We start from the raw sequence: 22233 nt of genomic DNA on the forward strand, positions 1-22233 counted from the left end.
GCGCGTACCGGGGTTCCCGGGGCACTCTCCGGGGTACCTCTCCTCGCTGCGGGCTGGGGCGCGGAGCTGCCCCGCACCCGGCTCCGCGGAGGGAGCTCAGCCGGGTTCGCGGTCCTGTCAGGGGCGGGCGGGAGCGGCCGGTGGTTCGGCGGTGGCGGATGGAGCTGCGGCGGGTGCGCGGCCGTTAACGGGAGGCGGGAGGGAGGGACGGCCCCGCTGCCCGTGTGCTCCCCGCCGGGCTCGGGGCTCCCCCTGGGCAGGTCCGCCCGGCGCTCCCCCCCGCTCCAACCTGAGGGGTGTGGGGGGGGGGTTCAGTGCAAAACCACAATGTGTTCTCAAGGAAGCCCGTTAAAATGCCCAGCTGCTCTCTTTAAATGTGACGAAACTTCCCCAAAATAGCTTTTCATTAGCTCACCACTATCTTCCTGCCCCTTCCAGACTCGGGTTCCTGGCCTCGAATGAGTTGTGCCTGCACGTGTTGGGCAGAAGAGAGTGGCGCTCTCTTTTTGGGGAAAAAAATCGATTTTAATGAAGAAAATCAACTCAAGACACAATGTAATCCCTCATATAGCTCGAAGCTCCCTAAAAGCATATATTTATCTTCTGGAATGTCCTAAAATGTTCTTTTTTTTTTTTTTTTTTTAACTTGGTTTTTGTAAAAGCGTGTCCCTTGAAGACAGTTCCTACAAGGACTTTAATGTGCAGAACATGCACATGATGCTCGTACACTTACCCCAGGGAAATGTGTTTGTCGCGGGGGGGAAGTTTCTGTTAACATATTCTGGAATTTCCCAGGCAGTCACAGAATAACTTGTTTGCAGAAAGGGAACACTGATGGAATGCTAGTGCTAGACTGGTAATTTTTTTCCTCTGTTGCCTTTTTTTGCTTGTATTTGCTCTTCTAGCTGCAAATTGGATGATTTTCTAGCTTTGGTAAGAAACAATTGGGATCCTAGTCCTCTCTTTCTGTCCTGTGCCAGCTGGGTTGGTCTGAGTTGGGAGCATCTCCAGACCTGACAGAGTCTGTGTAAGCTGTAAATTGCGGGACAGTTGCTGAAGTGAGCTGGAAACCAGAAAGCAGTTCAGCCGGTTCCTGGTGCTGTGCTCTGGAATGGTGTAAATGATCAGCTGTACACTGCTCCTCCAAATATGCGTTAGCTCATGAAAACTGGAAGCTGTCACCCTTTGGATAATTGGCTTAGATGTAGGGGTTTGGGGCACCAGATCATTGCTGGAAATTTTTTCTTATGCTAAAAAGACGATTTTGTTGGCACGCAAACCACTGAGATTTAGCCTTTTTTCCTGACTGATGTTTATTTCCATTCTTCCAGATGTTTGTCAAATGATTTTCTGTATTTTTGGCAATGAAGAAAGGCTCAGTAAGAAAAGCATTATGTAGAAAACCACAGATACCGGCTTCTCGGACACCTAGTCCAATGTCTCCTGGCAGTTCAAGTACGAGGTCACCGTCTCCTCTCAGCCAACAGACATCTCCATCTGCTTGCAAAAGCACAGAGCGGAGGCGCCAACAGCTTGATATTACAGCAGAAAACATCGAAGCTGCTTTTGAGGATACGTTTCATAAAGGTATCAATAACTGCTGGTATAAAAGTACATAGTAAAAGTCTAGCAAGCCAGTGCTCTGTGAACTGGATGATTAAAGATGTATGATCTGTTGGAAAGAACCCTGAGAAATTTGCTTTCATCTCTTGGCACTCAAATGTGGAAATGATAGTAATGAAAGCTGAGTAGAATAATGAGACTTTTACTTCTTATACTGCATGCTGGGGGGAAGGCTGGCGAAGAGAGACGCACACTGTGGCTTTTTCAAAAGGTTTATACCCACTTACTCTCACATGTCATTTCCTGTCAGTGCTTGTGCTGTGCTGGTTCTTCTCCTCCCCCATCAGGGGGAATAATTTTCAATATTTTCCCAGTATTCGGTGTGAAGTAAAAGACTTAATATAAAAATCACTAATTCTTTCACTACTGAAGACAGTCTCTCTGTTTCGTTTCAGATGAAAATGGTGTTAGTGCAGGAGTTAGGTACATTACTGAACCCTTTATAAAAGGTCTGTCAAAACAAGAAAATTTGGCATTTATAAGCTCACTGAATCTTTCTTCCCCAAAGGATGCGGACAAGAAATTTAAGGTAAGTTATTGAAAATAACTGGTAATTAAATGAAGTAAAAATAATTAGTTTTGTTAGTAAAGGTGTATTTTAAAGTGGATGTCAACAGCTATATTCTGTTAGCCTCATTCTACAAGCAGCTTCTGTTTAAAAAACCAACTAAACAACCCCCAAAAAACTTGTCAGCGGACACTTGTGCAAAATAAAAAAAAATGAATCAGTTAGAATGAAGTTCCATTTTTGTAATTTTGTAGCTTTTGGACTCTGCTGTGTTTTGGTGGTGGTGTTTTGATTGGGTTTTTTTGCCTTGTATTTAAAAAAATCTGCAATGCTAAGGGTTTAATTCTCTGTTCTTCAGTACATAGAAAACTTGGAAAAGTGCTCTAAACTAGAGACACTAAATCTTAGTAACAACCAGATAGAGAAGATTGAGAAGTTGGATAAACTGATGAAGTTGCGTGAACTCAATTTGTCTTGCAACAAAATCAGGTAAGTTAGAAACCCTGATGGTCTGGTAAGCGCAGATACAGTAGAGTTGACATTCTCTTAATGTATAAGTGGGTTCTCTCGTTAAGGTGAATTTCCCATCAGTTGTATATCAAGACTAAGAGGTGAGATCTTCTTAAAAAGCATCAGCTCTTGGGTAACACAAGGAGAATTAGTTCTGGGAGATGCTGTTAGCGAACTGTGGCTGCAGTTGAGCTTGTTTTCTGGGAAACCAAGCCAGAAACGCAAGTTTCCAGATGCCATAATGAAGAGGGTACAATAATCCAATTAAGCCCATTAAAAATGTAATTAAACTTTTACTGCATATTATTATGGGTAATACAACAAATTTTCTTTTAGGAGAGGAAGCTGAATGGGCTTGATCAGGCAGGCCCTAAACTCACTAAATATTAATAGCTTTTTCACTTTCACTGCTTGGAGAGTGTGGGATCTTTTCTGAGTGGTATAAAAGTGTCGAAGGGTAATGGTTCAGGTAATAGCAAAATTCTTGGTTTCCTTTAATTTTTCTGTTACTGAATTATGATCTTGCCGTGAGACTGACCTTGCAGGAGAGAAGCTGCGGTTTCAGTAGACAAGTTAGCAATAGATGCCGTCATTTCTACACATTGTGTTCGCAAAACTTCCTCTCTCAACAGAAATTGAAGAAGTCAGAGTAGCTTTTAGCTACTGCCCCATGCTTTCAGACTTTAGTTATATACAGTTGGTTCCTACTCAAATTTTTCTGAATGTAATACTTGGAAGTAAGCTGGTGTAATTTAATTTGGATAGTGAATCCATGGCAGTAAACAATGGTTTTTGCTAATACCTTCAATGATAGCTATTTGAGACAGATTTTGCTGTAGTTTATCCGTAATGCCTCAATTACACTGTAGAGTTGCTATGGTTCATTGTAAGTTATGTTTTTCTTCTTATTTTCAGTAAAATTGAAGGTATAGAACATCTGCGGAATCTACAAAAGCTGAACCTTGCAGGGAATGAGATTGAGCATATTCCTGTGTGGGTAGGGAAGAAACTGAGATCCCTGCGCATCCTTAACTTGAAACAGAATCAAGTATCATCAGTAAGTGATTGACACTGACGGACTTAACTCTGAATAATTGCTGAGTGTCCTTCCACAAAGTCTTTTGTGAGCCTAATAAAGCTGTTTAGCAGAAACCCCCCCGTTTTGTGCCAGGTATTCAAAACATAAACCTACACAATGTTGTTCAGGAAAGTGCAAGTTTTTGGAAACCTAGGCTAATTTCCATGTTTTGCAGCTACAAAAGAATATTTGTGAAGTGAAATCACTAGTTTTATCTGCCACATATTGGAAAAAGCTCTTCCTGTTGTTCTTGATAGGTGTTTAGAGATTCCATTTTAGCATAAACGTTACTAGACCCTTTGAGATGGACCAAACGTAAAACATTGTATACAATCAGAACTTAAGTAATGGGGGTTTAATTGTGCTTGGAAGGATGTCTAGTCATTGTTGCATTTATCTTTGATTTAGCTCCATGATATAGCTAAACTAAAGCCTCTACAAGAGCTGACTTCTCTGTTCCTTGCGGATAATCCGGTTGCGAGTCTGCCTCACTACCGCTTGTACACCATCTTCCACCTGCGAGCACTGGAGAACTTGGATGGACGGCCAGTGACGAACCGCGACAGGCAGGAAGCTCTAGAGAGGTTCAATTTAGGTAATTGTGATATATTAGAACTATAGCGAATGATGCCACATTTAAGTTTAGATGGAAAAGATTTCTATTTGAGTGTTTCTGTTACTTTGTTTTTCAGAAGAGATAGAAAAATTAGAAAGAGAGTTGGAAAACACAGTAAAGGAGCTGGAGAACCTTAAACTTAACCAGTCCAAAGTGCTTGAGCAACTTCGCCATCAAGATGAGGTGAACAAATCATTAAAAGCAAAGACTTTGCAACAGAAGCAAAGCTACAAAGATATACAAAGGGACCTGGACACAAAAAATGAATTGGTAAGATAATCACTTGCAGTAAGTAAATATTTGGAATAGTTTTATTAGAGACAGAGCTGTCAGCGTGAGAGTTCACATGGCTGGAGATTTATGTTTAAAATTAAGAAGCAAAACTTAAGCACTTCAGCTTTTAGGCAGTGATTCCTTGACCAGTTCTTCAATATTCATTCTGTACAAAATATAAGTATATTGAACCAGCCATCAGTATTGCACTTGTAATTTATAGTTCATAGTAACTTATTTGTTTGTCTCTGATAGTTTTGTCTTGTTTGTTTAAAATGTTGTCGGTTGATGACAGCTGAAGTATCCCCTAGCTGCTAAATTGCTGATGTACTGAATCTTCTGTGTTCAGTCTTTAAAGTGCTGCTGCAATAAGGGAAAAGATGCTTTTACAAACCAAGATGTGCATACAAGTTGCCCATCAGTGATACCCCTTGATTATTATTTTGGGTAATGTCCATTAGTTTACGTGTCCTTTATTCACATCATGCTAAAATCTGAAGTTTGACAAGTGTCTTTCATTGGTAGGTATAAAACGCAAGAGAATTCCTGTTGACTCCGGAGTGCTCAGTTGTGAATGACCTGATGGAAACTTGCTTGTTAGACTTGTCCTTTAAAATTTTCTCCTTCAGAATCTCTGTAGCTAATATTTCTACAGCTGCTTTATCCTTCAGAATCTCTGTAGCTAATATTTCTATAGCTGTTTCTTCTGTGAACACAGACACTAACCAGCAGCCTACTTCTGAAATGTACTTTTCAGTATAGTGACATTTAGCAGCATATATTTTACAGCTTAACCCCCTCTTACCCGTTGGATGACCGACTTTGCTCGCTTCTCTCTTCCTTCAGCTGGTGTATGGGTTTGTCACAGTTCCCTTTCCGCAGAGCCTTTATTCCTCACTAAAGGTAGCCCCGCTGTGCTCCTGGGTTGCATGGTTATTTTTATTTCTAGGATTTATTTGCATGTTTACTGAAGTAGGAACATTTGTACAAAGTGTTCCAGTGAGACTTTGTATCCAAAACCCACAGTGAATATAATTTTCTTGTTGTTTTGTTTTTTTTTTTAATTTTCTCTGAAACGCATTTAATTTTTGCATGACATGTATCAGTTTCAAAATCTTTCTTTAAGCCTTTCCTTTATTCCAGTCTGTTCTGTTTCTTTTCCTCCATTAGTCCTGCTTTCCACTGTCTGTTGGAGTTTTGCTGCATGTTCTCCCTCAGGTATTGAGCGTGAAAAGTTGATTTAAAAAGAAATCACATGATGGACTGTTATTTAAAAAGAAACTCAAAACCTAGCTAGGTCAAGTTTAAGCTAAAATGAAATGCACAGGCTCTATACACTTGAGATGTGTTGTTTCTTTTACAGTGTTAATATTTCTAACTGCTCATTAGTAGCAGTAAAATCATTTGCTATTTGGTGCAGATTTTGCTAAAGGATTATACCCAAATTACTTCTTATCCTAAGCTAGTGACAAATTTACTTTCAAATCTTTGTATGTAGACTTAACAGGCCTTTCATGTGATCATTTGTGTTACATTAATTGTGGAGTTCTTGTCTACTCTTAGTCATGTTGTATCTTGTAATAAGTTGCACTTTGTGATATTCTTGATCCAAAATACACCATCTTAACTTTTTCTGCTGTGAACTTTGTTTCAAAGCTAATGTCTTTGCAGTGCTCTCTGCTGAATTAAGTGTGTGTGAGAATAATGACACTTGAATTAATGCTACTTAATTTGTTTCCTGGTTTATTAGTTGAAGCAGAAGACAGTAGAGCTGACTCGAGCTTGCCAGAAGCAGTATGAATTGGAGCAGGAGCTGGCATTTTATAAGATCGATGCAAAATTTGAGCCGTTAAATTATTTTCCATCGGAGGTAATAATTTTGAAATAATGGATCTTTTCATTACTGAACAATTTTTTTAGGTTACGCTTGAGTGAAGTTTAAGTGCAACAATGTTAATGGACTAAGTATAATCTATATTACTACGATGTCTAAAATTCCTCCAGTTAAGCATCCGCTTGCATTACCCATTTGCAACAAACTGATCATACTCCAATTTGGTTTGTTCATTAATTCCATTATAAAATAACAAGAGTGCTCAAGGCCAAACACATGAGGTGTAGACTGTTTTCTTCTAATTTTTGTAATTTCAAATTGGTTTTCTTTTCCATGCTTATTAAATGTATCTTATGAGTTGACTGCAAGTGTAGTTTTGAGGGAGATACAAAGACATTTTGCTTCATCCATTTCAGGATGTTGAGCTCGATAATGTACCTGGTGAAAGCCCCTACATTGGTAAGGCCAGGTATAAAAGAAATATGTTTATAGGAGAAGGCTACATAGCTAACAAAGCTCAGCAGATGGAGATTGGGAAAATGCAACGGGATGAAGATGATTTCTGCAGGAAACCCCAGCTGCAACTGCAGCTACAAGCTCTAGATGAACTACTAGAGGGTAAAGAAAAAAAGATTCATTCAGGTAAAGCCTTAAATTTTATCAAATAAAAATTAAAAAATGTATATCAATGTGGCTTATTCCACTGATTAAATACTTGATGTGTATTTAAGGTAAGAATAGCAATAGTGCGTTAAAGGCTGTAAGTGCTGTAATTTCTAAACACTGTCCTTGATGCAATTTGGGTCAATACTGTTAGAACTCCTGTTTGCTATTATTTTAAGGTAACAGGATGAAAGGATTAAATGTTATTGAAAAGAGAAGGCTATGGAGTCTTCATACTTGATGCATTAATTTAATTTTATAAGACTCATTAAAAAAACATGAAATACTGTTTGAGAAAACAGAATATATTAGCTTTGATTATAACTTTTAGGAGAATGCATTCTGATTAATGTGTTAACAGAAAATATGTGTATTGATGTTATACAGAATATTATAATGTATTTTGTGGGGTTGTTTTGTTTTCGTCTGCAGCACAAAGGAGATTAGAAGACCTGCAAAGTGCAATAGGAAATGCAGAGCAACAAGTTTTGAAAGTAACAGGGGAACTGCAACAACTGGAGGATGCTCTGGCTCAGAAAAAGGTACATCAAGAGCTTGCTACGTGAATAGCAAGGGACCAGGATCTTCCATATTTTAACTTAAGAAGTTGTAATTGTGGGAGGGGGAAAAAGAGACATTCTGGATAGTCTTCTTAGGACTGCAGAAGGAATTATACAGGAGACTTTTGAAGTATTGTCTGAAAACACTTGAGGATGATGGTAGAGATGAGGGTTTTTTGTTTTCTTAAGAAAGTAAAGAAGATTCAAAATAATGCATAGACGATTTTTAGGCAACCTGTTATGCAACACTAGCAGTCTTATTTAACTTCTTAAAATGTTCTTGATCAGCTGTTTATTTCCAATCAAACTGTTTTACCCAACGTCCTAATTCTGTCTCCAGATTTCACAGGCCAACAAGGAAGCTCTTGAACAGCAGCTGAGTGAAAAGATAGGAATCCTGCATCAGCTACGCAAGGAGGTTTTAGACCTGGAAAAGCAAATGGAGAAACAGAAAAGAGAAATAGGGAAAAAGCAGAAAGAGCTTGAAGACTTGCAGAATTCTCTTGCTTCTATAAATCCTAAAGATCCAAGACATGTAAGTAAAACTGAAATCTCAAGTTTTTATGTAGCGCATATATTCATGTACTGAGAACTACTAGTAAAGGCTGTGTTAACAGATTACTGTGCCTATTTTGTGAACTATATATTCTTTTGCTATTTATCAATTTCTTTAGCTGCTATAATTTCAAAAACCTACAACTCCTCACAATTTTTAAACAACAACTTGGGTAAAACCCTTGGGCAACTGATTTTCAGGACTGTTTCCGTACAGCATGTTAAGTACTAGATCTTTACGCTTTGCGAAAACATGCTGTGCAGAGCCTCTGAGACGACTTCTGTGTAAGAAATCCATGTTGCATCTGTGTGTAGAATCTGGCCTTCAGGTTTTTTAAAGGTCTGTGTAACTGCCATAGGCACATCGCTGAAGTCCTGCTTTGTCAGGGTATTCTTGCAAGAAAAACTGTCTGGGGTGGCAGCTGCAGCTGACCTGGCTGAAGTGGTGACAGCTCATGAATATTGCAGCCTGTGGACTGCAGACGGCTGAAGGCAGCAGCAGCCTTGGCTTTCTGAAGTAATCAAGCATCCTGAAACTAGAATCAATTTTCAACAAATCATTCTAATCCTGCAAAGATGCATACTGGCTTTTTAGTGGGGACTAATGCCCTTTCTCTGCTGTCATATACAGTCCTGTCATTGCTGATAGATTTGAAAAGGTCTCGGAGTTACATCTTGCAGGGCTGGGGCAAAGCCCCAAGAAGAGCTCCAGCTCTGGCTTGATAGTCTTGGTTTTTTGATCTCCAGAGAAGCAAGACCTTTGATTTCTGAGTTGTTAACTGGTGAGAGTACAACAAGTGTTTATTGACATTTGAAATCCAACTGAAATTGAATCACTCTTTACATAGCGTTTTTAAAAAGCATATATATTTTTAAATGAAAGCTTTTCAGACCAGCTTGATGCTTTTCTGCTTGGCCGCCGTTTTCAGCTGAGCGCTGCAGACACTTTTAAAAAATGCGGTTGTTTTCCCAGCTGTAACCCCGGCAGGGCCGTGGCGGTTCCGGGCGGGCTCCCAAAGCCGCGGGCCCGGCCGCCCATCGCTTCCCCGCTTGGCGCTGCGGGGCGGGAGCGGCGGGAGCGCCGGCCCGGCCCCCTCGGGGCTGCGGGGCCGCTGGAGCCGCCGGGGCCGGGAGCCTGAGATGGGAAACTCCGCTTAAGTGCCGTGTGTGCGGGGCTGTCGGGTCTGTCCTCGCGTGAATTCTCCATCAGGGGTGGGGCGGGTCGCTCACGATACCGCAGGAAGAGGAGACAAAGGCAGAGCTGTAAGTGTTTGGCTTTTCCAACCACGCTCTGGGGACGTTCGGCAGCTGCAGCGAAATGACTCAGCAGCAGCACCTCTGCTCGGGCTCCACTTGTTGAAATGTCGCCGTTCAAAGCCGAGCGGTAGTTTGTCGTTAACAGGGGGACGAGTTGAATTCCACTAATGTGAATGCGAAAAATAACTTCCGGTTTAATCTGTTAAAAATCCAGAAAGCTGGTTTGTACCCCTGGCTCTTGGTATGGAAGCAACTTTAGCAGTGATTTTTCAGAGAACTTGTATTTAAAATTTCTACTGCTAGCTCGCTTTTTAAATTTTTTTGAGTAGTAAGAAAAAGGTGCTGTCTACCAGCAGTGTAATGCTGAGGTTTTCTAAGTTCTGTGGTGCTTGAGCTGTTTGTGAGTCATTTCATACAAGTGGGGAACAGATAGCGCTGCATTGTGTTGATAACCTAGTTTTGTGTACGGCTGAAACAATCGGCTACATTCATACTGAATGAATGAAATCCTGACCAAATCTGTGGCTACGTTGTATTTCCCAGAAATATAAATCTTTGCTATAAAGTTGGCCTGACTTGCTGGTTCGTTGGAGTATTTTCCTTTGGGCAGTGACCTGGCATGTTCTAAAGCATCATCTGCTGTGAAGGCAACGCAGGATGACATGTCTAAAGCTGCTGGAGAAAATCATGTTTGTTCTTGACTGAAAGAGGAAATGAGTATAGCGAAAAGTAAAGGCAGGAAGAAAGGTGGTAGCCATGAGTAATAATTTATAAATGCAGGCTTTATTCATCATGCCAGGGCAAGGGGGAGATTACACAGATTGTTTGCCTATCTGGCGTTTTTTGTGGAGCAGTAATGAGGAAAAAAACCCAAACCAACCACCACCAAACATCAAAACATAAGCTGCACTTGTGACTTTTACTGCCAGTTGTAAGACATTGCAGAACTGAGCTAAAATATCGACTGGACTGTTAAAATCTGTATGCATGTTGTCCCACTTTACCTTCCCCGCTGCCAATTTACAGGCTCACATGAAAGGTCAAAAAGCAAGTAAAGAACAGCAGTTTGATGTCATGAACAAACATTACAAACAGCTCGAGAGTCGCCTGGACGAAATGCTCTCTAGGATTGCCAAGGAAACTGAGGAAATCAAGGACTTGGAGCAACAGCTCACTGATGGTAAGCTTTTATTTTACTGTCTTTCTTGTGTTTAGGATGACGTGACAGTTGAATTGAGGGTTCAGTTTTGTTTGTCTTTGCTTAAATGAAGCACAGAATGTGTAGAAAAAGGTTGAAAAACTATTCTTAACTGATCTAGGAGACTTTTTCTTTGGTTTGTAAACAAGTGTGTTTACTTAACTATCTCACTTTTTGCATTTCCACAGGTCAAATAGCAACAAATGAAGCACTGAAAAGGGATTTAGAAAGTATTATCCTTGGATTACAAGAATACCTGGGAAGTGTTAAGTGTCAGGCAAAACAGGCCAGCGATGAATGTAAGGCGTTGCGGAAGGATAAAGAGTCTTTGCTACAAAGATTGGCAGATCTAGAGGAGGAAAGAAACAACCTGGAAGTAGTTGCCATGGATGCAGAAAATATGAGAAAAGTAAGGCTTAATACTGTACTTCTTCCCCAATTCAGATACCTAGGAATAAACTTTAAAAAAGAGGCAAATGACCCAGTTGTGAATAGCAAAGCACAATGTTTTTATATGGTAACTTCACTGAGATGTGCCCACGCCCATTAAGAACAGAATTTGGCTTTTCAAAGCAGTTGCAAGAGACGTACAGTAAATCTGTACGTTATGGGAGATGTTTCAGAGACACAGGCTTTACCTTTCAGCCATTACTAAAAATGGATTCGCAGTCGACATCACAGTGAATTGTGTTAGTGAAAATGGGAGGGTAGCCGAGCATGGGCGTGTTATTATTCTTGTCTGTCCTATCAGCCAGTTACCTGGTAGGTTTTATGTAAATCTTAACAGCAGGGACAAATATGTATCACTTCAAGCTACATTGTTCTCATTTGAGCATAGGTTTTTGTTACAGCAGCATCACTGGCCTGGCTTTGTAGTAGTGCCGCCTAGCTGAAAGTTTTAATAGTTGGTGATTAGGGTTAATGTCTCTTCTTTGATCTGTTTGCTCTCACATCGATGCTGAGTTCCAGAGTAACAGAGGAAGAGAGGCGATGTACTCTTAAGAAATTCTGGCTCTCCTGTGTGCATATTTCTAAAATAAATGTAAAATTCCAGGAAATTACAATGCTACAAGGTGCACTGCAAGAGCAGCAAGAAATAAATGAAACGCTTAGAGATGCGCAAGGGAACATCAGTGCCTATGAGGCTGAACTGGAAGCCCAGCTAAGAGACAGAGACATGGAAGCCAAGCAGCAAAAAGAAGAATTGGAAAGACTGAAACAACTTAGCCAGGTAAGAACAGAGCTCTTACAGTGCCAGAGGGATCATAACCCCCAAAGGACAACCAAGCTTTCCTCCAGTGATGACCTGCAAATAATTGCTGGTTTAGGTGTGCTAAGTCTAGGTTAGAATTTACAGTACAAGTCATCATGATGATATTTTAGGAAATGCACCTGTTATGTATATATGGTGATGGGTTGATTTAGGATGGTTGGGGTTTTGTTGAAGTTGTTTTGGAAATGTTGCCATATTGTTATAGTTTTAAGAACTACAGCTGCTGTGTATTTGGGTGACAGGTTGTGGTCGGGCATATTGATTTGAAGGTTTTCTGTGTTTGTAGATGGAACTGTCAGCCCTGCAAGCTGAACTTGAAAAAGAAAGGCAAGCCTTAGAGAACGCTCTGACCAAAGCACAACTAGCAGAAGAGAAGGAACAACAGAACTATAAGCTCCTTTCTCAGTTCAAACAATTGCAGGTGAAGCCTTTGTTGCCTTTAAGAAGTTAACTGGTAAGCGGTACAGAAACACCTCTGCTTAAATACAGTGTCACAGATCAGTGCCTCATCTTTACTGACTAGAAACCAAGTGTTTGTCTTCCTAAAGCTACTGAAGGGCTTTAGGAAGGCAAGAGTGATATACTGGGTTCAACATGTTCAAAATACGGCTGGCAAAGAAACGCCCTTCATTTCTGAACTGGCATTTAAATACTTTTCAACATAAAGGAAACTGAAAGGCAAAGATTGTTTGGGGTTCCTTGTTTTGTTGTTGATACTGGTTCGGACCACACTGATAAAAATGCTTGGACTCTTTATTTTAAAAAACAGAAAAAAACCAAAACCACCATCAATCAAAACCCTAAAACAGATCTAGGAATTAAAAATTCTCGCTTTTATCATTGGTGCATTTGTTTGCTTATGGTTGTGCGCGTGTGTTTTTGTTGTTGTCTTTTTTAGGGAGACAATAATCTCCTGAAACAACAGCTTAAAGATCTTCAGAATCAGCTAAACCATGCGGTTGGGAACTTAATTCATCCCGAGGAAGTCTTAGCTCGTATAAATGAACTCAAGCAACAGCTTCACACAGGAGCTGGAGAGATTCAGTAAGTAAAATAAAAGTACAGACTGTTAGATTTGTGCAAATCCATGTAAATACATGAGAGCAACCAGGTGCGTGTGCTGCATCCCACTGAGTGCAGCCTGGAGCAGTTCGGACCTGAGCTTCAGCACCCTGTGGTTGTTGAGAGCATCACCTCAGCCCAGGAATTGCATTACTGAGGGAAAGGACATTCGGTGCTGCACCTGATTTCATTTACACTGGATGTCTAAAACTTGCACTATTGTATTAGGCTTCGTTATTTCGGTATCTGGTATCACAATCACTGTTTTCTGTCTAGGAACCTGGATTGTTTCTCTTTCAGATGTCAGAATTCAGGTGATGTTTTAGGGAAAAGCCTTGCAAATCTGCAGAAGGAATTGAATAACATGCTTGCTGATGCTCAGAGGGAAAAAGAGAAAGCATGGGCTAGACAGAGACAATTACAGGAAGAAATGGGATCCCAGCAGGAAAAGCTGGAAGAACTACAGGAGAAATACAGACAGGCACGTATCGAAACAACAGAAATGAGAGTAAGACAATTTCAGCCAGTAACCTCCTCGACAGCTCACTATCCATACTGCTACCAGAATAAACGGAGCACTTTAAAATGTAATAGTTCCAGTGGCAAAGCAGTTCTTTTTCCTTTATTTTCTGGTACAAAGTATGCTGGTAACTGCACTTCCCAAAAAGTTATTTCTGTTCTATAAATAATTGAAATAGGGTGGCTTTGTGTTGAAAAACTAGATATTTCTGGCTGCTCATTCTAACTTATTTCACTTCTAGGTTAAAGCTGAAAACAGGCAGAATAAGAACAAGGTCCATCAGTTGGAGAATGAAATTCAGCATTTACGTGAAAAAATAAAGAGCATGGAAGAAATTCAGGGCCTTGCTGAGCAACAGCTCCAAGAGGCAGATGAAGAAAAGGAGAATATTCTTGCTCAACTGGAGGATTTAGAGAAAAGGGTAGGAATGAGTGAGGACAAGCCTGTGCACTCTGTTTGCTCACAGAAAGAAGATGCAGAAACTTCTGAATTATTTTGCTTTCTAAGACAGATTGAATACATGAAGGAACAAAGAGATTAAATATACCATCTTCATTTTTCTTAACTTTTATTGGTTGTCCTTGCTTTAGAGTTTGTTTTTTGTTTTCCTGCTGCTTCTGTGCATAAAATAGAAAATGAGGTATGCATGAAGGCCAAAAGTCATACCAAGAGAGAGCCTTTCTTCCATGCTGCTTTTTACTCAAAACTTACAAAACCTTTTGTTTTCCTGGTTTCAGAAAAAGACGGAAGATGCCAGGGCACAAATGCAATTTGTCAGTCTGGATAAAGAACTGAAGGAATTAAAGAGGGCAATCGTCACTTCAGATAAACTGGCAGCCGCAGAGCTCTCCATTGCTAAAAATCAGCTGAAGGCTCTTCATGGGACTGTTCTCAGAATTAATGAGGAGCGAGCTGAGGTAAATCAGCGTTGATCATTAATTGCTTGTATATAAGTAGTGCTTTCTAGTGCCATCAGAATGGGAACGGTCCTGGTGTTAGAAGGTGAGGGAGAGGCAAGTTTAGCCTCTTACTAACTGAAAGTCAAACAGTAGATAATGCAATAAGATAGAAAAGCAAAAGAATGGAGCATGGAAGTTCTTACGCTTTGTGTTTTTAAAACTAGGAACCATTTTTGGCAACATATAACATCTCTAGAAATACTGTAAAGTTAAAGGAGAAACGTTATTTTACATAAGCTTTTCTAGTTTCTGGAATCCTGTAACAGACAAGTGCTGATGCTTCTTATTAGTCAGCTTTTCACAAAGCTGCTTGAGACATCTGCAAGCTTGTGAAGTATTCCTGCAAACTAAAGCTCAAACTCAAATTTCGATTTCAGGAGATCGAGGAAGCCGAAGAATTCTGTGCGGAGGCAGCTCGAGCAGCTCGGGATCTCACCAGAGCAGAAGCGGAAATAGAATTGTTGCAACAACTCCTCAAAGAGAAGGAAGAACAAGTAGGTTCCTGTGCTGTTTGCTCTGTATTGTATGAGCAGGATAGAACACTTGGATATATTGGTTCTGTGAGTTTCTGAAAATGCCATGTTTAGCGGTGTCTGTCCCGCCCGTTTTCCCAAGTCACGATGTTCTTTGCTTTGCTGACATTTGCCAAAGAACAAAATAAACCCCTCACTAACTCCAGTGAGGACTTGGAAGGAAAACTATCCCCTGTTCACTTAAATACCTTTATGTGAGCCTTGGTCATACAAGGGGTTGTGAAGAACAATTGTGTTGCATCACAGTGGTGCATGTGTTTTGCTGAAGGAACATTTTCGTAGGGATGGATGGGCATGTTTGAAAACATTTTATCACAATATAATTTCAACTGAAGTGCCTTGCTTTGATTTAAACTCACAGTTTCAGCATGAAATGGAGAAAGCTGGTGAGAAGACTGCTGCATCAAGCTCTCAGAAGTTTGAAATTGATAAATTAAAAGAAGCTATGGAGCAACAGAAAGCAGAAATTGGACGCTTAAGATGGTTGTTGGATAATGTCGGTACAGGTAATTTCTCTTCTCTCTCTGTTTCTTGTGGGTAAGCATGGACACAGAAGACTTCACTTTTCCACATTTGTCGCTGTTTGATCTGAGAAGCCGTTCAGAGCACAGGAAGTTTATTCTAGGAGAATAAACTGTTTAGGATACTTTCCTGCACAGTTCTATGCAGGACACATTGAGTCCCCAAGTCGCTGTGCTTCAGTGGCCTCAGGGCCCGCAGTGGCTCTAGGACATCGAGGCTGATGTGCTCCCTGACCTCTGGAAAGTTAGTGAAGTTCCGCCTCAGTTGGAAAATCAGAATAACAGTCTGTTCGTTTTCATCACTTTGTGTTAACAACTACTTAGAAAACAGTAATTGTGTTGTGCATTCCATTTATACTGCTCTACAACATTGTCAGAGACCTGGATATAAGGAATAATAAGCATCAGTTACTTTAATGCTTAATGGAGGATTTATGACTTAATTATTTGCCTTATGCCTTTTAAATGGTGATTAATTTTCAGGTAACAAAGATGAAATTGATAACTTACAAGACGAAATTGCAGCTCTCAAAAATGTGCTATCATACCAGAACGATTACATCACCAGCATGGCGGATCCGTTGAAGAGAAGGGGATACTGGTATTACATGCCACCATCACAGGTCAGAAATAAAAATCCTATTATGTGGAAAGTCATTTGATATGGGAAAGTCCATGATAAACTTGCTGGGTCTAGGAGGAACTGAAGAAGAAATATCGGCTGGTGTATGAGAGTAATAGTGAAACAACACACACAAATGTTCCCTGATAAACCCTGTTCCTGTGTAGGATTCTAGTACACGTAAAATTCTGAGACAGCTGTTCAAAATACCATATTGTGAATTCATTTGGCTAAAGTTTAAAAGGGGACATTGCAGACAAACATTTTTTGCAAAACAGCATTTGCCTGAGATTAAGAGAAATACTGTTTAAATATTTTTAGTGTTCTCTTTAAAGACGCATCATGGTTGGAAGTAAGAGAAGGCAGAGCTTGTACAACCTGCTCTTGGAAAAGCAGTGCTTAGCACGTCTGCAACAAATCATCAGTTTTACACGATTTGTTATTTCTAGGTTAATGCGTGTTCTTTTTTTCTTTAGGCTTCAACTCCTGCTTCCCGCAGCACCAAGGATTCTGGGGTTTGTTTGCTGTGTTCCGGCACGGCCCTGCCCCAAAGAGGCTGCGGGCAGGATGGGCCGCGCGGGACGGGGCACCTGCCCCAGCCCGGAGGGTGCTGGGTTTACTCCCCGCTCAGAAATAGGATGTACAAACCAAACTCTGGGAAAGGTAAGTCAGCCTCATGGTCTCTGAATGTTTAGGAGCATCCTAAAGAGGGACTTGCTTTAGGGTTCATAGGGAATTTTTTTATGTGCATGAACAAATTATAAATGTTTTACTGTTGAACTCATTATTCAGCTTAAGCAGCACGTCTGACAGTTTTGTACCTTGCATAAATTTAAAATGTCCATTTGAACAATATCTTTTACTGGAAAAGTGATTTAAAGTAACCTTTTTTTTTTTTTTGTGAAGATAAAAGAGCGAAAGAAGATAATGAAGGAAATGAAGAAACTCATGTTCCCCAAGACCCTCCCTTTGTGCCACCCCCCGGTACTGTTATTTACACGGCCCTGCCAGACGGTGCCCCTGCGCCTCAGGGAACGGTGGTTTATGGGCCTCCTCCTGCTGCTTCGGTTGCTCCTGGATCTGTTGTCTCCGGCCCCGCTCCCGCAGGAGCCGCGCTGCTCTACGGGCCTCTGCCCCCAACATTCGCCGTCCCGCTGGTCCCCATGGGCGTCCTGCACTGCAACGTGCCCGAGCATCACCACTTGGTACGGCCAGAGCTGGCAACAGCAGCTTTCACCGTAGGGAACTGAGTGTGAATGGAGTAGGAGCATCTTTTAACATATGCTTTCTAAAATAAAATCAAGCAAAAATGCAAAAAAAAAAACCCAAACCCTCATTTTCACAGATTAGATTAGTCCAGGTGTTGGTTGGTTGGTTTTTAAAGGAGTCTCTGCTAGAAAGGTTCTGGATCTGATAGAGCTTGCTGATCAGAACGCTCAGTCTCCAGTGCTGATTGTCCGGTTTTTCTGTCTGTAGCTGTTCCTGTGTCTCAGGAGGACTGAAACACGAAACAGGTCTTGTTGTTGTTCTGTTTCGTGTATATAGGAGAGTGAAGTCTCAAGGCTGGAAGACACTGTGTATTATTTAAAGTCTCGGAAATACAAAGATAAACAGTCAGAGGCAGCTGAGCACAAAAGCAAAAAGGAGGTGGAAAAATTGCATCAAACCATTGATGAACTTCTGTGTGAAAGAGAAGAGTTGGAACGTGAAGTAGCAGAGCTACAAAGAGCAGCTCAAAAACATAACAAACGCAAGTAAGAATATTGCACTAGATGCATTTGAAGTAAGCAAGTGGAAATACCTGAAATTTTTCCCAACAAAAGTCAATTTGGGCTTATTTACAATTAAGGTAAATGGACTAGAACTTCAAGAAGCTCCTTGCAGTTTGTATTTTAATTCCATGTCTTTGCTCCTGACCTTTCAGGGACTTCATTGAAGGGTATACTGACAACCTGATTGCAGAACTGCAGTTAGAAAAGTCTCTTAAACATCATGAAGATGTTGCCGATGAAATCGAATGTATGGAACAGACTCTGGCGAAGCGGCGAGCGGAGCTGCGGGAGGCAGACAGGCTGCTGGCCGAGGCCGGAGCAGAGCTCGAGAGCACCCGCGGGAAGGTGAGGAAAGCAAGGAAAGCCATCCCTCCAAGTGCAGAGGGATTTACATGTTGCATTAAGGTTGTTGCAAGCAGAGGATCTTTGTTTGTGTCATCAGTTTATTTTCATTTGGATAACTTGAAGCCTCTTAAAATGCTTCTGTTTGAAAATTAGTCGTGGGATAACCTGGGCTAAAAGAAAATGTTTCAATCCTTGCTGAAGAGGAGGACAAGAGAGGGGAAAAGGTTCAACTTCATGATACACAAAGGGAGAGAGCTCAGGTGGAATACCGGAGCTAGGAGTTGATTTTGACAGCTAACCTGCAGCTTAGGGATGTGGAAAGCATGAGATGGGAATGTATTGCCTCAATAATCTTCAATTTTTGCTCTAGGCTAAAGACACTATTCAAAAGTACAATCATGCCAAACAGCATTTGTGCCGTGCTGAAACAGAGGCAGAGGAGCTGGAGCGAAGGGCTCGGGAAACGGCCGTTAAGCTGGTGAAAGCAGAGCAGCAGTTAAGGTACACGCGCGAGTCTTGGGCTGAGGAGCAGAACAAGATTCTTTCAAATATCAAGATAATGCTTCTGAAGAGGGAGAGCTGTTAAAATGTTAATATGAAAGGCATAAATGCTTCTTTAGGTTATTGCAGGCAGATACAAGGGATTTAGAACAGCGTAAGAGGGAACAAGAAGGTATTTTGAAGGAAATGAACCAAATGGTGGCTGCAAGAGACTCCGAGTTCCAGTCATTAAACCAGAAGATAGAAATGCTAACTGAAAGGTAAGTATTTGTAATTTACCATAAACTCTAATAGATAAAGATGTTCTTTTCCAATAAGTTACTGCCTAAGGGATTCTTGTTTCTTCTGAATCATGTTTTTATTCTCCATGTCAGTCTTCAGAAGCTTCAAGGAGATGTTAAAGTTGCAGAAGGTAATGAAGAACATCACCTCCAGGTCCTCAGAGAAGCTGAAAACCTTCTTCAAGGCAAGAAAACTGAACTGGAAGGATTAAAAGATCAGGTAAGGCTTATCTTATCAACTCTGGACTATCAGTGCTGTTGGTTTTGATATAACTGAAAGCTGGGAAGAGTCTTAGGTTCTGAACTGTCTTGTCTGAAGTTAATCCTACAGGACTGCACTGTCCAGATCAGAACTGAGTCTTCGGTATTGGCTTTATTATCCAGGTTTAGCACGTGATGTTTATTTATCTGATGGGATCCTTATGCATTTTGCAGTTCAGGTAGATCTCTCTGGCAGGGAACAGTGTCCTGCATGTGTGTAGCTGCAAAAATAACCTTCAGGTGCTTGTTGTGTTAAACTTGCACGTTGTAGATCCGCGCTCAGCAACAAGAGCTCTTGTTTCTGGAGGAGCAGTTAAAGCAAAGAAGAGAGGAGCTCCATGTCCTTCACGACTCTATTGCTCAAAAGAGAGGTGACCTCAAAGAAGCTCTTCAAGATGGAGAGACTGAAGTAAATGAAAAACTACGCCAAATGAGGGTAACTTCCAAATGAGCTTTCAATTCATTGTATCTCGGAAGAACAGCAAAAGAATGAAGTATCAAAAACATCCCGTAAAGTTTCCACAAAATCGGTTTTTGCTTTCTGTGACCTCCCCAAAGCCACTGAATTGAATTGGCCAGAACACTGACAGACTCTTAAAATTTTATAAGTATTTAGAATGTATATTTAAAGAAAAGCTTTATTTAAAATGGCAAATAATGGCATTCCTTGTACCGCTGATGCATTTCCACAGGAGATAAAACTACTTGTGGAAGAGCTTCTTGTTGAGAGGAAAAAACTGGATGTGCAGATGACTGAGAAAAGAGCCCAGCTTACGCTCATAAAGGAGGATATTGGAAAAGAGGAGGAGAACCTTCAGGGAATCCTTGGGCAGATTACCAAGCACAAGACAGGTATGGCCCTGGCTCACTAGGCTGTGTTTGTTGTGGATTGGAAAGAAATATACACTGAGCAATTAATGGTACATCACTGCGGCGTTCTGATCCTCCCTCCTTTTCAAATACTGTGAATGGCTGCGGGGAAGAGTTCTCTGCGATTCTCGTGGTTCACCCCTGTAATAACCTTGGATTTCTTTCATCTCACTAGAACTGAAACATGTTCTGGAAATGCTGGAGCTTGAAAATAATGAACTTCAAGGTTTGAAACTACAACATGACCAAAAGGTCAACGAGCTCCAAAAGACTCAGGCTGCAATTCTGGAAGTAAGTGCTTCTAGTAAGCTACTAAGTAAGTAAATGCGTGTTCTGTGTTTCCAGGAGATCTGACACAGAAGCAGATCTACCTGCTGCTTGCTTTTAGCAGCATTTACCTCCCCTCTCTGTACTCTTTTTGTGGAGGATGTGGACAAGGAGGGACTCGTCGATATCCTTGGTACCACATGTAAAGTGGTCACCTTCCTATATCACCCGAGCATCTTGCAGCCCTTAACGTGGCCATTTATGAATGGTGGTAAAATAATGATTAAACTATGATGGAATGAAGAATTGCACCTGTGTCTTCCAGTCCTCGTGCTCGTATTTGTCATAAACACACATTTATCTGGTGCACAAAGCAGTTCTTGCTGTTGTAACGCGGTAGTTACAGAGGGCACTCCAGTCAGCATGTGAATGAAACTGCTGCAGCTAAAGATGTTAACAACTTGTTCTGCTTCTTGACCATATAGATATGTTGCTCACAATCCCTTCTTCTGTAGGAGAAGTTAAAATTGGAGAACATTCAGAGGTTATTTCAGTGCCAGCAAGGAGAAGTAGACTGGCAGGAACAGCTGCTGGAGAAAGACCGTCAGGAGAACCAACATCTGGTGTCTCGAATGCGCGCCCTGCAAAGTAACATTGACTCTTTGAATAAAGAAAAGGAAAAGCTCGAAGGAGATTGTCAGAGTTTGGAAAAGAAGTTGTCACAATCCAGAAGGTGGGGCAGAATCTATTTTCTGCAAAGATCAGAAGTGATGGGAGCGCCTTGAGTGTCTGTTTATCACACTTAAAAATGTAGCTGTAACTTTGAGGTGGCCAGTTATACAGAATATGCTGTTTCTTATATCCCGTGGAGGTTTTATTTCAAGCATATCTAAGCAGACTCAGGGAAAATATTCAGCACTGGAGATGGTGAATGCAACAGCATTTGTTGTATCTCAGCAATGCAATGAGAAATGTTATGGAAAGCAAACCGTTAGGTGTGAAGGCTGGTTGTCCTGCTCCCGCGGCTGCTGTGGCATCTCCTGGAGCTGAGAGAACTTGTGACATGCAGCTGGTTCTGAGAGTCCTCACCAAGTGCTTCCAGCAATCCAAGAACATGTATTTGCATTTTATAGAGACCTAAATGCTACTGCGGACAGCAGCAGAACTGCATTGGCCAGTGTGGAACGGATGGAGCTGGATGTTAAAAATCTGCAGCAGGAGGTGGAACTACTGAACAAACAGAAAAAATCACTGAGTGGGGACATGGCTGTGGCACAGAGGGATCTGCAGGGTAAGGATGCAGTTTGCTTTTAAGCTATAATGCATTTTAAGAGAAACCATGTTAAAAGAGACCCTCTAACTGTACTGTATGATATTAAATACCTAACATGCTCAAATATCTACAGGCAGAAAGTATTTAACATGTCAAAAAGAAATTTTAGAAGCTTGTTTTTTGGTTGTTCACTAATTTCTGAAAAGTTTATTTGCATTGGTATTTCAAGTTGCTGATTGCCAAATATTTTTTCTAGAAAAAAAGGAAGAACTCGAAGCTCTGAAAGGAGAATTACACGATTCCAGGCAGCAGCTTCAGCTGGTCCAGCAGGTGGGTTCTGGTGAGCTCTGCGCTGATTTCCGCACAGCGACAGACGGGAGTCGCTTCTCCCACCCGAGGGTCCATCCTGTTTGTCATCGGGCCCTGAATGAGCCCCTGTTGAACAAGGGCTCGTTTGGGGCCTCGTTTTGCTGAGTTGGAGTCCCATGGGCGGCACTG

General features: G+C 41.2%; 1 protein-coding gene across 2 annotated transcripts in view; it reads left to right on the forward strand.

The window, feature by feature from the left end:
* Positions 1-22233, forward strand: part of CNTRL (centriolin) — a 28442-nt gene that overhangs the window by 1301 nt on the left and 4908 nt on the right. The window contains exons 2-36 of one of the 2 annotated variants that reach the window (XM_082067933.1): positions 1332-1587; positions 2019-2152; positions 2490-2620; positions 3557-3698; positions 4128-4314; positions 4412-4605; positions 5455-5511; positions 6359-6478; positions 6859-7084; positions 7538-7647; positions 8006-8200; positions 10504-10657; positions 10864-11084; positions 11730-11906; positions 12235-12369; positions 12847-12992; positions 13311-13491; positions 13772-13951; positions 14268-14447; positions 14867-14983; positions 15384-15528; positions 16027-16166; positions 16642-16828; positions 17072-17370; positions 17711-17919; positions 18090-18282; positions 18653-18783; positions 18903-19043; positions 19158-19284; positions 19597-19761; positions 20018-20177; positions 20371-20486; positions 20978-21195; positions 21596-21753; positions 21992-22065. In XM_082067933.1, the coding sequence (XP_081924059.1) occupies positions 1365-1587; positions 2019-2152; positions 2490-2620; positions 3557-3698; positions 4128-4314; positions 4412-4605; positions 5455-5511; positions 6359-6478; positions 6859-7084; positions 7538-7647; positions 8006-8200; positions 10504-10657; positions 10864-11084; positions 11730-11906; positions 12235-12369; positions 12847-12992; positions 13311-13491; positions 13772-13951; positions 14268-14447; positions 14867-14983; positions 15384-15528; positions 16027-16166; positions 16642-16828; positions 17072-17370; positions 17711-17919; positions 18090-18282; positions 18653-18783; positions 18903-19043; positions 19158-19284; positions 19597-19761; positions 20018-20177; positions 20371-20486; positions 20978-21195; positions 21596-21753; positions 21992-22065 (5673 nt within the window). In that variant the 5' untranslated portion in view covers positions 1332-1364. The remainder of the gene's footprint in view (positions 1-1331; positions 1588-2018; positions 2153-2489; positions 2621-3556; positions 3699-4127; positions 4315-4411; positions 4606-5454; positions 5512-6358; positions 6479-6858; positions 7085-7537; positions 7648-8005; positions 8201-10503; positions 10658-10863; positions 11085-11729; positions 11907-12234; positions 12370-12846; positions 12993-13310; positions 13492-13771; positions 13952-14267; positions 14448-14866; positions 14984-15383; positions 15529-16026; positions 16167-16641; positions 16829-17071; positions 17371-17710; positions 17920-18089; positions 18283-18652; positions 18784-18902; positions 19044-19157; positions 19285-19596; positions 19762-20017; positions 20178-20370; positions 20487-20977; positions 21196-21595; positions 21754-21991; positions 22066-22233) is intronic. The other variant, XM_082067934.1, reaches the window with a different exon arrangement.

Source organism: Streptopelia decaocto (genome assembly GCF_964273445.1).
Source record: "Streptopelia decaocto genome assembly, chromosome: 17".
NCBI lineage: Eukaryota > Metazoa > Chordata > Aves > Columbiformes > Columbidae > Streptopelia > Streptopelia decaocto.